Here is a 15,647-nt window from a genome sequence, read left to right as displayed (position 1 = left end):
TACCATGTTGGCCTATCTTCTCCCTTCCTTAACTCTATTCCACAGGGAAGAGGAACTAACTGCAGAAATTATGCCTCTTCCCTAAGAACTGCTGCCTGGATTTTTGCATCACAGCAAACTCATGCCATCCATGAAATGAGGATGTAATCTGCCGGACAGTACAGTGTCTAAACCTATCCTGGGTACGTTGAGATACTGGGTTCTTGGTGTAACAGCTAGACTTGTATTTTTGCTGGTTTCACACATGAAATGAAAAGTACTGTTCATCTAAGCAAGCGCTTTATAAAATTGCAGTGTTTAAAGTGGTTGGTGCCAATACCAGTTGCACAGCATGCAGTGAGACTGGGGAATACAAGACCAAAACCATGCTTTCCTACCAGTACACTGATTGTCAGCTTTAAACCATTGCTTCTCACCTCTATGAAATCTCACCTTATTCATATAAGGAAGAAAGCTCCAGCTGCCTGTCTTTGAGAATGTAAACAGACATAAGTAACAGCTGTGAACTTTTAATTTCAGAGTTGCTTAAAACTGGCAGTTTTCCAGTCTAAAGAAACACCCTGCCAGAAGGTTGAATCACTGAGATGTAGTCACAGCTGTTAAAAAAAAAAAAAAAAAGAAAAGAGGTCTGTTTTCTCCAGACTGCATTCTTCCATGCTCTGGGTATTGATTTTAATTTCAGGTACCACTTCCTACTCAAAATGCAGAACTTCTACTAGAAAATAGGACATGCAAAATGCATGCATGTACAAACTCCACAGGATTATCTAAAAAACAATGTGATTTTTCAGCCTGCTGAGGATGTCTACTATTGTACTTTCTAAACATACGGTTATTAGTTGCTCTTACTGGTCATCTGGTTGAAAATTGAGGAAGTTCTTGAGCTATAATTCAAGTGAGCCCTAAAGGGGCAACTAAGGTAACAGTGTGCAGCCGTTTGTGCTTCTAGGCTTTCTCACCAACCAGTAAAAGCAAGAGGCATGCTTCACTGGAAATACTCTTTTAGCCCAAGGGGAGCATTCAGGTTGCAAATTGTGCTATATAACCATGCAGTAGTGCTATTTGGTGTGTTAACAGCATGGCTTTTTTTAGGAGATAATATGAGGCTACTTGCTAGCTTCCCTGATTAATCAAATCTCTGCTCGATAAAATACTGTGCCTTGAAATAGCGTGTAGAAATGCAAGAGTACATTCAAGTTCCTCCTTTTGAGCTTGGGTGGATCACATGCTTAATTATTAGTGGCAGATTTGCTATCTGCACTAATTTGCAATCAGGACTCCAGCTTCCTGATTAGTATGTTAAATTAAATCCTGCAGGCCTTGGAGCAGTATGAAAGCTGACCCTACCTGAGACTTTCACCTTTAGAGAGATACCACTGTACAGGACACTAGTACAGTCAGCTCTTCCACATCCAGGCTACAGCTGTTCAGCCAGCTCAGGCGTCAATGGAAGCCAACTAACTAGGGTCACATAAAAAAAAACAAAACCAAAACACTGAACTGAGCTGCACCTGGAAGCAGGACAGGTCTTAAAGTAATTTAGCTGTGACCAGACAAAGCAGAGCTTAACTGCTGGAGCCTGCAGTACAGGTTTGCTGTCTGTGTACAGTGCTCTTGGAAGCAGAGGGAATATGGTGCAGACCACTGCAGTCTTAGTGTTTAGCCCTGACAGAACTAAGCTTGGTCCACAGAGAACTTCTATTCCCCTTCCCTGAATGCGCACTCAGTAGTAGGGGTCATAATATAATACTAACATGATTTGGGTTTTTCCTTTATCTGAGATTTTTTTCCTGTTCGATTACTCCAGATACTCAAATGGTGTCAACTTAGTCTTCCTATGAACGTACTCTCTCCCCACTCTATATTAAGGCTCTTTGTACTTAAAACTGCAACAGTGATTAAACAGGGAGGAGTCAGTCTTCTACAAACACCCATTTTGCAAAAGGTTCATTTTACAAAGAACTGAATAAATAGGAAGTTAGAGTAGTGCTGTATCTATTGCTGCTTTCAAGTGGTGGAGCAATGCCTCCGGAGGTGGAGAAAGTGACGTCAGGTCTAGTTTCTTGAAATCTTCATTAGCACTCAATGATGTTAACACCTTCACAGTCCTCTTTAAATCAAACACTGCATGGAGCATGCCCAAGGTGGAAATGGCTGCTTTTGGAGTGTTCTTTGCCGAAGCTTCATCATCGAGGCCGTTTTCCAAGACAGAAATCCTGTTCTCTGCAATAACTTTGAGGAAGTTGTAGAACTCTTTGTAGTCTATACCCGTGCAAGACTTCATGATCAACTAGGGGAAAAAAAAAAACCTGCATTGAAATGGAAACAACTCTCTTTTATTTACAGTACGAATTACAAAAGCATATTTTATCAAGCTAGTAACTATCTGGAATTAGTAACCATGTGTAAGCATATTTCTGTAATTCCCCAGTGGCACTAAAATTCTTTACCTTACTTGAAATGCCACTAGCCCCAAAAGCAACAGTCTTGTTTCTTCTAAGTATTAAATGGCTGTGTTCTTTGAAACTTGTTTTGAAGGATATCATCCTAGCAGCAGTAACAGCATCCAGAAATAAACGTTACATTTGTTTCATACTTAAGATTTTGGAAGCATACAAAACTGCTCAGTGTATTTATGTGTTCTGAAAGCATCACTTTGCAGACATGCAGACACAGAAACCTGCTGCCACCTTCACCTTAATTTTGCTTGTTTCAGATTCACTGTTTTATCATGAATCATCTTCAAACCAGTTCTTCTGTGTGGGGTCTGTCTTACCAGTTCTTCTGTTTACATGAAAAAGCACTTATAAATTATAAAGGGGAACATAAATACTACATAAAGGATTGATCTTGCTGCTAATACTAACCTTGATAGTTGAAGAGCAGAAGTTGACATAGCAAATATGCACTGGCACATGCCTTTCCCTATCTGACTAAAGTAATACTTGATTTCCTGCAAAATGAAGCTGTCACTAGTTCCTACTTCCATATGAAACATGTATGAATTCCATGTATGAGGTTAAGGACTTGTGTGTCTCAGAAATCTCAAGGCGGTGAAATGCACCCTGGAAATACATGATCCTCTAATAGAGAGTCAGGCAGCCAGCATCATGTTGTTATACCTGGCATTGTAGGTGCCAATCATCCATAGGGTCCTTCCATTCATTGATTTCCCGCTGGACAGCTGCTAATTCATCCTGGAGGAAGCACCACATTATAGCCACATTGCAGCCATTCACCCAGTTGTGGTTAATGGAAATAGTATCCTCCTGAAGGAATAATTTAAATGGTTACTAGGGTCTACGCAAGAAAGTGCGAGAAAACAGCTGTAACATCACTGATGCCACAAAACGTAAAATCATGTTCCTCAGCAAGGGAAATGCTTCTTTGGCACCACTACCACCATTATGTTGAAAGGCTGTCTCTTCCTAATGTCCCTGGACAACCAAAGCTTGTTTCACCCTAAATCAGCAAATGTCTCTAGTTCCTCTGTCTGAGCATACCTTTTAACGCTACAAAGGTGGGAGAAGGTGGTGGGGAGAAAGGAACAAGTTTGTTAATTTTGGTTTGTAATCATGAAGACCAATTTGCTAGCATTTTCCATTATTAAATTACAATTTACAGTTAGAAACCAAGATTAACAACTTCACCATAAGTCCACCTCACCTAGCATCCTATTTCTCAGTGACTAGTAGCATCTAATGAGGAAAAGCATAAGAAAAGAGGGTTCAGCCAGCTTCTTCAATTGTACAGTCTTCCAGCTTCCAGTGGTCAATGAAACAAGGAGCTTACGAGTTCAGGCTTCCTCTTAGCCATCATCTTGAGCAGCCACTGATAGACCTTTCGTCTGTGAATCTCTCTAAACTTTTTTGCAGCCCAGTTAGACTTTTGGCATCCACAACAGGCTGTGGCAATAAAAGTTTGATCAGATTCAAGCCTGCTGCCTGATTATCTCTCCACGTTATGAAAAGGTATCAGTTATCTTACCAGATTGTAAACTTGATGATGCCATCCACTGGGGATGAAGACTATCTCCCCTGCTTCCTGCACAATTTCAACAGGGGGTTGACTTTGGTTGTAGCGAGGGTAAACACTCCTGTCCTGAAGACTAGGTGCAGTCACATCGAAGGGCAAGTTGCCATGGCGGTCTTTCAGATACTCCTCCTGTCCTGCGGGGTATAACAGCCATTTCTTTCTCCCGCATATATTGGCCGACCAGCTATAGGAACGGAAGACATCAGCATGGAATGGAGTCCTGTGGGGCAAATCAGAGGTTTAAGTAAAGACAACGCCTAAAAGCTGTAAGAAGAATTAAAGTCTCTGAGAATCACACATACACACAGAATCAACCTCTACTATGCAAACCTGATCCCACACTGTCATCCTCTTAATTTAATTTTGATTGTTTTATGTATTAAGAGGCTAATATATCTACACAGTATTGCAGTCTCTTATATCCTCTCTGCTTCTCCATCAGTTAGTTTTGAATCTGTCCCACAAACAGCTCAGTGGCAGGAGATTCTGGGATGTGAACTGATGAGAATACTGTAAATGCAACTTTATCACCAACGCTGGATTTAAAATTTTCACCTGCAAAATATTTGACCAACTCATCAGCGCCCCTCCACGGCTTCTGTTGACTCTGCAAATCACAAGTGGCTGATGATCTCCAGGGAGTTTCTGCTCCAAAACCTTATTACATAAGCTAGCTGACAATTTTTGCAGATTTTGTGTGCACAATTCAGGGCTTTTTGAAACGCAAAAGCACTTTAGCTGACTGCATAAGGACAGCTCACATCCAGAACCAAATGAGCTGCTTGAGAAACAAGACTGGCTGGGTTCAGATATAACACTGTACAGTAAGGCCACACTGCCTCTGCAGCATGATGCTACCCTGAAGGACAATGTGATAAACCCCTGTAATATTAATCTTAAAGAAAGAGTATGCAAGAATGACAGAAACCACATTGCCTTACCATGAACCTTTAGGTCCCATGTAGACAAACCGGTAATCATCCACAGCTATAGCATCCCAGTATTCATTCAGCCAGTCGGATGAGAAATACACAGGGGTTGTATACACATCTTGCTCGGGGAAAGCTCTTAAAAAGATAACGTGTTGGAAATGGGTCTCAGAAAAATGCAACGTTGCTCCTTCTACCTCAGGTTCCAAAACCCAGATGCAAAGACCAATCAGGTCTCTAGCAGGCCAATACTTAGCTGCCATCTCCTTTATATCAATGACAACTCTGAGTTGCATGCAAAATGCACACAATAGTGCTTTTCTGTTTCCCAGGAAAGCTGTAAAGGTTAACTGTTATTTGGGAAACTCCTCCTAATTACAGCAAAGACAGTTCCTAATAAACACATTCTCTTTAGATGAGATGCCTGCGAGACTGCTTGTCCAACTGGATGACATGTTGGGGGTGTGAGGGTTAGGAGGGAAGCCAGGCTGTGGGATTTTGCCAAGTGTGTGGCCTTCTCCCACAGGTTATGCTGCTCATCCTAGGCTGCAAGTGCAGACTTTCTGTAGCAAGCCACAGAACTGGTGTCTGGGAAAGCAGACAAACAGAGAGGCAGAGACTGACAAATTTCCTCTATTGCAAATCACTAGTGCACTCAAAAATGAAAACAAGAGCTGATCACAAGAAAGTTGGATTAAGAGCAGGATACGCTTGAGGAAGAAGAGATTTGAATGAAAAGACATAAAAGTCCTACACAGACATGGGGAATGGACAATGCATCCACCTCGCAAGCAGCAGGCTGGAGGAGAAGGAAAGCCAGAACAGGGTGAAGAGAACTTTAACGAGAGGGAAGGATAACAGAAAAGAAAATGGATAATAAAGGATTATAACTCACAGATGCTCACTGAATTAAACATAATTAGAAATGTTCCCCTTCTTTTTAAGAAGTAAGGTTTGCACTGTAGCAGTCAAACAAAAGCCAAATGTTCCAGCCACACGGTTTCCACAGGGATAACATATAGTCATTTAAAACGTAGATGAAAAGGAAAGCGCTCAAGAATGTCAGCCTCTTCAGGAAATGATGACATGTTTAAGGATCTTGTCATGTGAAGTACCCAAGGAACAGTTCAGTGTAAGACTGATATTTTGGTGGGCAGGTGCTAAAAACCAACACTGGTGGCATTTAAACGCTCAGGCATTAGAAGATGAGCATTAAGGCTCCACAGCAGTTCTTTGCTGTGCACGGCACGCAGGGTTTCCACAGTGTTCTCTTACCTGCTCAGGTGCCAGTCCTTTAGATAAAGGCACCCTCGGGATGAACGGTAGTCATTTTTAATGTACTCTTTCCAGTACTTTATATACTCCTTGAAGGGGAGCTCCTCCTTTGGGTTAGAATTGTACTCCTTGACATCACAGTTGGCAACAGGTACTACAGCCTCTCCTGAAATACAAACTCTTTGAGACCAGGTGGGGATGGAATAACTGATACTGAAACTGAACTCCCTTAACATTATCCACTGCAGCAGCCTCTAAAATCTGGGCCCTATAATGCTAAATACAGTACAAACACATAAAGCAACAATCCCTAGCCCAGCTCTCACTACCAACACTGTAATTCTAGGCAAGCATGATTCAGACCAGAAGTTATTTATTTAACATGACCTGAATTCTTCTCTTAAACTACATTAGAAGTGGGGTATTGATTCCTGTTAAATATACTAATATTTTACAGCATCAAGAGGTATTTCACTGTAACTACAGAATACCTTCCCCTTGCCTGGGGAAAATGGCAGGCTGCTCCTCTGGTTAATGTTAAGCAGGTATATAAATTGGTATGGTTAAATTATATAACACTTTTAATTTTATTTCATTGTGGGAAAAAATGAGAGATTGGAATCTGCAAAACATAAAAGTATAAGTATAGAAAATTAAGGTATTAACCTAGAAAAAAGTCTGGAGAATTGCTTGGTTTTGTCCAGTGGTTCTATCCCTACGATTTAAAAAAAGCTGTGTCATTTATCATACATGTTTTAATTAGGTATTAAAAATGCCATGACTTACCAAACTTCTGCAGCAGATGATCAAAGTTAGGCTTTCCATCCCAAGTAACCCAATTTCTCCTGCTGCCCCAGTCTTCAGTGAACTTAGCTGAGAAAATACAGGGATGGTTGGGAATCAAATAATCCCGGAAAAAGTCTGAGTAAGTGAATGATTCTACTTTTTCAATAAAGTCAACGTGACCTCCGGGGAGACAGAACGCACCCTGAGACGAACTGTTATAGTCACGAAAAAAGGCAGTGGAACAGGCAAATGTTGCCCTGTCCATGCAGGCTGGATACCCTTCCTGGCTTAGCCAAGACAGCGTTGACCAGATGCTATGGCAAAAAAACCTGCTTTAAAACATGACTTGAGTCTCTAAATCCATGAAAACTCACAGGAAAATATAAACGGCCAGAGGTAAAACAAGAAGTCACGCAGGATCATCTCACCACATTGGGCTAATTAGGATCTTCCATAGTTTATAAAGCTTAATGCTGGTGGGATATCTGACAACAAAGTCACCCTATGGATGTTGAAGATGTTGCTTTTCCATCACCTTCTTGCCAGGGCGACCACGTTCTCTGGGGATGACCAGCAGAGGCTGGTTCCTTCCTAAAAGAGCAGAAACATTCATTTCAGTGGGATATCCCTGCTAAATGAATTAATTGCAGGGTTGGAGAGAAGGAAACCCCCTAAATATTTGGGGCCCCGGGAAACCGTACTGGGACTCACCCCTTTGTCAGGAGAAGATAAAAGCTCTGGTACCCCCCACCCTCCCCAGACCTTTCTCTATGGGCCAGGCAGCAGTTACAGGTAAAAATAATAAAAAAAGAAGGTAGATAATGGTGAATAAAAGGGAAGTGTCTGGGAAGGCCGGGGGGAGACTGAGCACAGAGCGGGAGGGAGGAGGCCCGAGGGCAAATGAGGCCACATACCCTGCAGGGATGGGCTTCAGGAGAGGGGAGACACGGGGGGTGAAGGGGAGACCGGGCTGCTGAGGGCGCGGAGAGCGGGGCCGCCATGAGGCGGTTCCCCCCTCACAGAGCTCCACCGGAGGGGGGGGGGGGGAACCCGGACACCACAGGACGTCGCACACACCGTCCCCGCCTTGAACTCCCGGTCCGGCCGCGCATCCCCGGCCCGCAAAAACGGAGAGGACAGCGGAGGAGGGATACTCACCCCCTACCCTCCGCGGGGGAGAACCCCGGGGCGAGCGGCGGCAGAGGCGGAGGGTCGAGACTCCCGCAGCCGCTCACGGAACCTCAGCGCTGAGATGGCGGGGCCCGGGGGGGGGAATGAGAGAGGGTGAACAACCCGAGGGCGGCTCAGCCAATAGCGGCGGGCGGCGGGCGCAGGCGCAGAGCGTCGATGCGGGGTGATCGCCGTCGTCTTCCCGCGCTGCGCTGAGGGGAGGTGGGTGTGGGGCCGGGTTGTGAGGAGGAGGGGGGGGGGATCGGGTTGGAATTGAGGGAAAAGGGGAGAGTGGGGGGGTGGTGGGGTGCCTAGGCGAGGTTTGGAGGAAAGGTGGAGGTTGGGGGTGTCTGGGTAGGGGGGTGGGAAGGGTGGTTTGGCCTAAGCTTGAGAGGAGGATGAGGATGGAGAGGTTGGGGGTTGGCCTAGGGGAAGGGATGGGGGTCTGGCTTAGAGTGGAGGGAGGGTGATGGGAATGGGGGTCGGGGTAGCTGATTTATAGGTAGGGGAAGGAGAGACATGGAGGGGGGAGGTGAGTCTGGCCTTGGGGAAGGTGTGGGGGTTTGATTGGAATAGAATAGACTATTTCGGTTGGAAGGGGCCTATAACGATCGTCTAGTCCAACTGCCTGACCGATTCAGGGCTGACCGAGTTAAAGCGTGTTATTAAGGGCACTGTCTAAATGCCTCTTAAGCACTGACAGGCTAGGGGCATCGACCACCTGTCTAGGAAGCCTGTTCCAGTGTTTGACCACCCTCTCAGTGAAGAAATGCTTCCTAATGTCCAGTCTAAACCTCCCCTGGTGCAGCTTTGAACCATTCCCATGCGTCCTATCACTGAATACCAGGGAAAAGAGATCAGAGAGCTGTACAGATCAGTTTGTCTTAGCGCTGTGGCAGAGGGAGAGATGAGGATTGTGGTGCAGCCTGGCCTAGCAGTGAAGGAGAGAAGAGGATTTTGGGTGATTGACCTATGGCTTTCTCTAGTAGGACTAGGAAAAAAATGGGGTCTCTTCTGGTACTGGGAAGAGGACAGGTACTGGGTAAAGATCTGGTGTAGCAGGTGACTATGGTGTGTTTGGGATAGGAGAAGGAAGACTGTACTGGGAAAAAGAAAGAGAAACGGGTGGAAATGTTTTTTGGGAGGGGGGAGTTCTAGCTTGAGGGAAGGAAATCATGAGTCTTGGGGATGGCATTGGGGAAGGAGAGGTGAGAGAGCTGTGCAGGGAAAGAAGGAGAACAGAGGAGGGTTCAGCCTGAGGTGAGGGTGCAGGGGAGCAAGGTTTGGGAAGTGTAGATGTGTCTGTGTTTTGGGTTGGAGAGGTGGAGACAGGGTGAAGATTGAAAGGAAGGCTGATAAGGTTTAACCCAGATGCTATAGGGGCTGGTGTGGGTTAAAGGATGGGAACTGAGGCAGTCGCATACTTAAATGTATTTGGGAGAGGGTGGTGGGACTTTGGTCTGCTATAAAGTTGCTTTGTATCAGAAATGGAGTGGGATCAAAATATTTTTTCTGTAGAAGGTTGGAAACATGTTGATGTGGAGAAGCCCCTCAGTCTGGAGCTGTTCTTTAGTGGGATCTTTTCAGATGAGGAGAGCTGAATTTCTCTGTGTGCCATAGTAGAGAGGTACTGTGTGTCTATGCCTGCTGCACCTCCTGGAGGGTCACCCCTGAGTACTTTAGGTCTTGTCGCAACATTTGGAGAATTGTAGTTAGAAAACTGGTAGAACTGCGTTTTAGGCCTTTAGTTAAAAAAGAGGGGAAAGTCATGTGATAGACCTTATAAACTTTTTTATAATGAGGGTTGTTGGGCTCACAGGAGTGTTAAACTCATAATTTGTCAGATGGTAGCTTTGGGAATAAACCATCAAAGATAATGACCCTATGGAAACTTCAGCCATGAAGGAGGAGGAAAAGTAAACAAACACCAACACATTAGAAACGTGTGCAGAAATGTTCTGCAGATGATTACCAAGGGCAGGTGAGAAAAATCTGTGACTAAATTTTGGAGGCTCTGAGGTAGACACATTGCAAGGGGATGGTGTCCTGCTCGTGAGCTGACAGCACCTTCTCCCACTGTATGTAGCATCACCTTGTACCTGGACTAATTAGTAATGCTTACATTACACTGAATGATCTCAAAGCACTTCACAAGACAAGGTGAGTCACCCCCTTTTTATAGAAGCAGCCACGGAGTTATGTGTTAGCTAAAGAATTTATACAATGTTGTGGTGACGCTGCCGGAAATATAATCCACACCTCTGATGCTAATCCTAGTTCTTGCTGTATGCTGCTTTGTGTAGCTGTGTATGGTACTGCAGTTGGTTTGGGGGCAGATGTGTCAAAAAGACAAACTCTTTGCTAAAAAAAGAGGTGATTTATGGGATCTGGATAATGTGTTGATGTTGGGGAGCCCAGATTGGGGGAGACTGCATATGTCAGTCTGTAGACAAATGTGTAGGCAAACATAGTTCTTCAAAAAATATGAAGGAATTTATTGTGAAATCATTTAGATGTCACTTCCTCTTCCACTGCATACAGGGAAATGGTTTAAGGACTGTACCCCTCTCAAGTTTATAAACCTATTCTTGACTGCATTTACAAGTAATTTAAAGCCATTTGTTTATTTTTTTTTTTTTTCTGCGAACCTAGTCCTTTGCATGGTATTCTGAAGGACTTAGATCTGTTGGTTGTTTTTTTGTTTTGGTTTTTGGTTGTTTGGGGTTTTTTTCTTTTGTTGTGGGTTTTTTTTGTTTATTTCTGGGTGGGAATACTGAAATGGTATGTTTTATTGCAGGTGAGGCTTTTTTCAGTGTATTTTACAAAACCATGAATATTCCATGTCTTGTAATATAAGGAATTGCTAGTCATGTTTTAGGAGGAATAGAATGGTGAGTGACGTAATGCTGAACTTCAGGTGGTGGGGTTGAAATAAAATGATGGGAGGAGAAGGGGAGAGAGATCCTGAATTTCAAGTAATAGTTGCTTATAGTAAAACAGCTGTGTAAGTGACAGAAGGCCTCTAGCTCAGCGTTTCTGAAATGGGATTGTCAAAACTTTAGGAAGTGTGTGTGTGGGGGGAATCTTTTCGTTTTGAAGGACAGTAGCTGAGCTATTTGGTCTTTAGTGGTGAGCTCACTGTTTACATCAGAGATGAAGTCGGTATATTTAACACTGCTTTTCATTGCACAGCTCAAGTATGATGAGGTGTCCTCCATGTAGGTGCTGTACAAGCTAATAAGAGAGAAGCAGAGGCAAGGTTCTGTTTTACAAAAGGCAAAGTACTGCCAGTAGATGAGACTAAGAAGTTTCTTTAGTATTGAGGAGAATAGAGTTACAAAAGTAATAGGACAATGATGGTTCTTAGCTGCTGAAAAAACGTAATCACAGGTAAATGCCCGACATTATATGACACAATCCATGAGTGTCATAGGTGAAGTACATATTTAGTGCCTTTTTGCAGCTAACTTCAAATAATTGTGACCATTTCTTCTTTTGTTTGTTTAACTTTGGTAAAATTTCTCATGTGTCTTAATCTGACTCCTTGAAGTCTTGGGTTAGATTATAGTATGCTGTTGAATGTTTATAAATTGTAGCTATGTTCTGTAACATTGATGACTGTTTTCATTGTTGAATAGAATCAATCTTGGCTATCCTTACATACATCCATATTTCTGCAAGGTTTAAATTTCTTCTCTGAGAAAGGAGAAAGAGAAGAAAAAAAAAAGTCATGTAGGTCTGATGGTAATTAAAACGTCATTATATTGGGGAAAAATGTCCTGGAACAATGAATGGATTTAATTACCAAATAGGTTTTTGCTTGGAAATTCTGGCCTCAGGCACAGAAAGGAGCTGACTATCAGGCAAAGCCTTTAAGCTCTCAGGTGAGTCAAAAGTCATAAGACCCAAGGCATGTACACATATATATATATACACAGGTCAAGTGACTGCTTCATTTCTTCTCCTGGACTGAGAGGACTTGTTTTACTCTTAGATCCAGGGTTAAATATACGTTCTCTATTATATATATTTTTCCTTTTGGTAACGGGCATTGTAGGATTTTTGCTTTAGCTTCAGGTTTTTTTACCTGCTCTTTTGGACTTTGAAGAGAAAGAAATACTTGGGAAAAAAATTCTACCTACGGATGGACAGTTCTGTAAAGGCAGCAGCCCCCAAAAGGCTGCCTGAGACTTTTGCATCTACAGATAGAGGTAAGGAGCTTGAGATATGGTTTAGGAAGATCTTTTTTTATGGTGCAGTTGTGAGACTGCATTCAGACATTAGTATTTTCACAGTGTTAATGGTAGGGAGCAGGCTTGAGAGAAAATGCTGTCTTGATGGGGAGCTAGTGGTGGTTGGAGAGAGTTTGTGAAACTCTTAGCCTGTGAAAATGGGCTTTAGGCTGAGATTTTACAAACCTTTAAGAGTTGTTTGCTCATTTACAATTTCTCCTTGCCTCCCTTGTACGGCTGTGCCTGATTGAATGTGGCTGTTGCTCTTAGCAAGGTCTAGGAGTTGTTTTTCAGATGACGTTGTGTTCTGTGGTGCCCGTCCCAGCAGTGAGCATTGAGAAACCTGCATTTAGTTCCAGGTTTCCCTTGTGATCTTCTGCAAGGCGTATAATCTTTCAGTGTCTTGGTTTCATCATTATTTATATATGTTATTTATAAAATAACATCTTAGGGCAACAGCTTGTTGTGAGCAGCGTGCTGGTGTTTATGAGATATTCAGAAACTAGTGTAAGTGGCAAAGACTTGCACAGGGTTGGGAAAGGAGATGTCAGGTACTTTGTATGGGGTGGGATCTACTGCTTTCCCAAATGTGACGCACTTTTTTGATAAATTGGGAGGCTGCTGATTCATTTGAAAATTTTTTTTTTCTGGGTCTGATGGGAGGTCTTTCAGTAAATTTCATTTGCCTCTGCAGTATGTTTAGGATACGGGAAGATTGAGGGTGTAATACAAGACGTTTATTTTTTGTTATCATCTGTTCGCTATTGTATTTGCTTCATATCTAGGTAGTGTCAAACAGTTAAACTTAACTTGGATTTGTTTGTAAATCCTGATTAATAAAGCTATAACATGATTTAGTTTCAACTGTCACTGATTTCAGCACTAATGTAATTTATGTTGTTGTTTAAACTGACATAGTTGTCGGTTATAGTAACAAAAAATACACCATTATTAGTACATAACTGTGTATCCATATTAGAAACATTTTCCACTTAAAATATCCTGTAAAAGCCCCTGTTCTGCTTACGGCTGTTTTGGAATCCCACTGCTGATGTTTGTTTCTTTGCAGTCACATTTGATTTTTAGAAAGTATTTTTCTTTTCACTGTTTCTTTGTGTATGACAGGAAGAAAATAACCTTTAAATAAAATCATGATTGGCTACTCACAAAGCCCAACCAAGCTGGAAAAAAGAATTATCTACATCAGATCTGTCTGATCTAACCTTGCTGTATTAGAGGAGTTACCTTCTTTTTCTAGATGGAGGAATTGAGGCCTTTTAGCTTTTTCTCCAAATTATGAAGTTATGTAGCAAATGATTGAAAAAGAAATAATATTTCCTAGAACTTGTCATTGTTTTGTTGGCTATAGCTACTCATTTAAATCAGAATTCTGTGGGCTTTTGCCCACAGTACAGTGTGAATTTGTCTCTCTAGGACTGTGGTTTTATTAGGCCAAAACAGATTGAGAATTTTCCCTTTAAACTTCTGGCTTATTTTTTCCATTTGCATCACTAAAATTCATAATGCCATGGAAATAAGGTATGAAAACCAAAGTAAAGATTTTTGAAGAATGTGACATATCATGTGTAGTCCTTATCTCGGTAATACTGAAGTGTTGAATATATTTAATAAAAGACGTCATTGGAACTGGACTCAGGGTTGGAGTGCTCTATTTAAGGGATATTAATGATGCAGCAGCCTGAAAGCACTAGGAGATCTTCAGTGTGTGCTATAGGAATTCACACCAGTGCTACCTGAAAAAGGACTATTAGCTTTTATATTTGCATTAGGATTCCTAGACATTTCCTTAAGGGGAACAGATGGTACTGAAGTGAAAAGGTGTAAGTAGTGTCAGTGTCAGCCTAACTGGGGATTTTGTGGTGGAGATCTAACTTTTCATTTATTGCACCATCCAAGTAGCAGAACACCTTGAGATGATGTTATGGTACTAATCTGTAAATTGTGCTATGATACATCAAAGGCTTTGAGAAGATAATACGTGAGTAATTAAATCACCATTACATAATGGGTGTTCACAAAGTAGTTGTGGAACGTAATTGTTCTTCAGTGTTCGTGCTGAAAACTGTAGTATTATGAAGGAGATGTTACAGGAAACAATCTGACCCTTGGGTACAAGAAGCCTCTTTGGAAATGTGGAGAGATGCCAATCCAGATATGTTTCATTTAACTTACGTTCCAAATTTGAGATTGTTTTGATGAAAGCGAGCCAGGCCTGAGGCATGTGACAGCTCTTTGTTTTCTCACTGAAATTCCAGATACCAGTGAGCAAGTCTTATAAGATTAATATTATGTCATCAAATAGCATCACGGGCTCCCAGGAAAACATGGCCTGTCACAGAGGTGCAGTGAAATCACCATTGCCCTGAACATTGTGTCCCTTCATGCTGAGTAAACAGTCAGTTCTGCTGGCTCTTTTAAGCCTCTGCCAGTTCTGCTGCTTCTTGCTCCGCTATCATGTGTGGGGAGTTGCTCTGCGTACCAGACCAGCAGCACCTCTTCCAGTACCATTATGGCATCTTTTTCATCTTAATTTCCACTTGAGTCAGTCAAGGTTTTCCCAGCAGGGCTGCTAAGTTGCTTCCAGTTCTTCCCAAACTCCTATTTCCAAACATCTTTGATAGTAACTGAGCAACAGCAAATACTTCACAGAACAAATACTACAGATTTGAGGCATTTACTTTGGCTCTGTTGTTCTATCAGAAGTTGTAGTATCCATTTTAATTTTGTAAGAGGTATTTTTGCAAGTCTCTCCTGAGACCAAGAGTGATGGTCTGAGATAGTGACGATTTCTGAAGAGTATATCCATTTGTGGCTGGGTGTTTCTGCTTGTTAATGATTGAGAGTTCTGGTCAGTTGTGACTTTATTTTCACCTGCACTGTTGAATGCATTGGATAGACATTCTGGGTATGTTCTGAACATACCTGGATGTTGGGATATCAGAGTGGAAGGGGAAGGACCAGTTATTGATTGTGATTGTTGTAGATATATATTGATGAGCTTGCGTTTTGGTATATTCTGGATTTTCTTCAGTACTTATTGGTCTATGGGAAGCTGCTTCTGATGATGAGATGAGGAATGGAAAAATTTTTACATGATCACTTTCCAGCAAAACAGAGTATGTGAAAGGCTTGGAAAAGTTAGTAAAAGTTTTTCATGATTCTGTTTTTGGTAGGTTCCTCTCCACCCCAAAATATGAAC

At 42.3% G+C, this 15,647-nt stretch overlaps 2 protein-coding genes across 10 annotated transcripts in view; one reads left to right on the top strand and one right to left on the bottom strand.

The window, feature by feature from the left end:
- Positions 1–627: 627 nt before the first annotated feature.
- Positions 628–8,288, bottom strand: JMJD4 (jumonji domain containing 4). 5 transcript variants are annotated; one of them, XM_069778396.1, is made up of 8 exons: positions 8,184–8,288; positions 7,227–7,616; positions 7,026–7,112; positions 6,240–6,405; positions 4,977–5,102; positions 3,988–4,255; positions 3,123–3,269; positions 628–2,290 (listed from the first exon to the last, which is right to left on the bottom strand). In XM_069778396.1, exons 2-8 carry the CDS (start codon positions 7,288–7,290, stop codon positions 1,979–1,981), a joined length of 1,170 nt encoding a protein of 389 aa, XP_069634497.1. In that variant the 5' UTR covers positions 7,291–7,616; positions 8,184–8,288; the 3' UTR covers positions 628–1,978. The 5 variants fall into 5 exon arrangements, with proteins under 5 accessions (XP_069634497.1, XP_069634498.1, XP_069634494.1 ...); XM_069778397.1 differs by having other exon boundaries at positions 7,400–7,616; XM_069778393.1 differs by having other exon boundaries at positions 7,026–7,616.
- A 59-nt stretch (positions 8,289–8,347) lies between these two features.
- The window catches only part of SNAP47 (synaptosome associated protein 47), a 31,148-nt gene continuing 23,848 nt past the window's right edge, over positions 8,348–15,647 (top strand). The window contains exon 1 of one of the 5 annotated variants that reach the window (XM_069778391.1): positions 8,348–8,417. Coding sequence is in view for 2 of the 5 variants with exons in the window: in XM_069778390.1 (XP_069634491.1) it covers positions 12,340–12,406 (67 nt within the window). In the remaining 3 variants the exon portion in view is untranslated. Of the gene's footprint in view, positions 8,418–10,334; positions 10,356–12,161; positions 12,407–15,243; positions 15,586–15,647 lie in introns of those variants that run through there. The other 4 variants (XM_069778388.1, XM_069778390.1, XM_069778386.1 and 1 more) reach the window with 4 other exon arrangements.

The sequence above is a fragment of the Haliaeetus albicilla genome, chromosome 2 (assembly GCF_947461875.1).
Source record: "Haliaeetus albicilla chromosome 2, bHalAlb1.1, whole genome shotgun sequence".
In the NCBI taxonomy this organism is placed as follows: domain Eukaryota; kingdom Metazoa; phylum Chordata; class Aves; order Accipitriformes; family Accipitridae; genus Haliaeetus; species Haliaeetus albicilla.
Note: the sequence above shows the minus strand (reverse complement) of the source record. Positions and strands in the feature narration are given on the sequence as shown.

What these genes read in the sequence shown, in the direction of transcription:
- JMJD4 (XM_069778393.1), bottom strand. Translation starts at nt 7,290, where the DNA reads ATGGACAGGGCAACATTTGCCTGTTCCACTGCCTTTTTTCGTGACTAT. An exon ending in AAGGACTGGCACCTGAGCAG is followed by an intron (nt 5,103 to 6,239) that starts GTAAGAGAACAC and finishes TATCTTTTTAAG; the next exon opens with AGCTTTCCCCGAGCAAGATG. An exon ending in ATTGGCACCTACAATGCCAG is followed by an intron (nt 2,291 to 3,122) that starts GTATAACAACAT and finishes TTTTTCCCCTAG; the next exon opens with TTGATCATGAAGTCTTGCAC.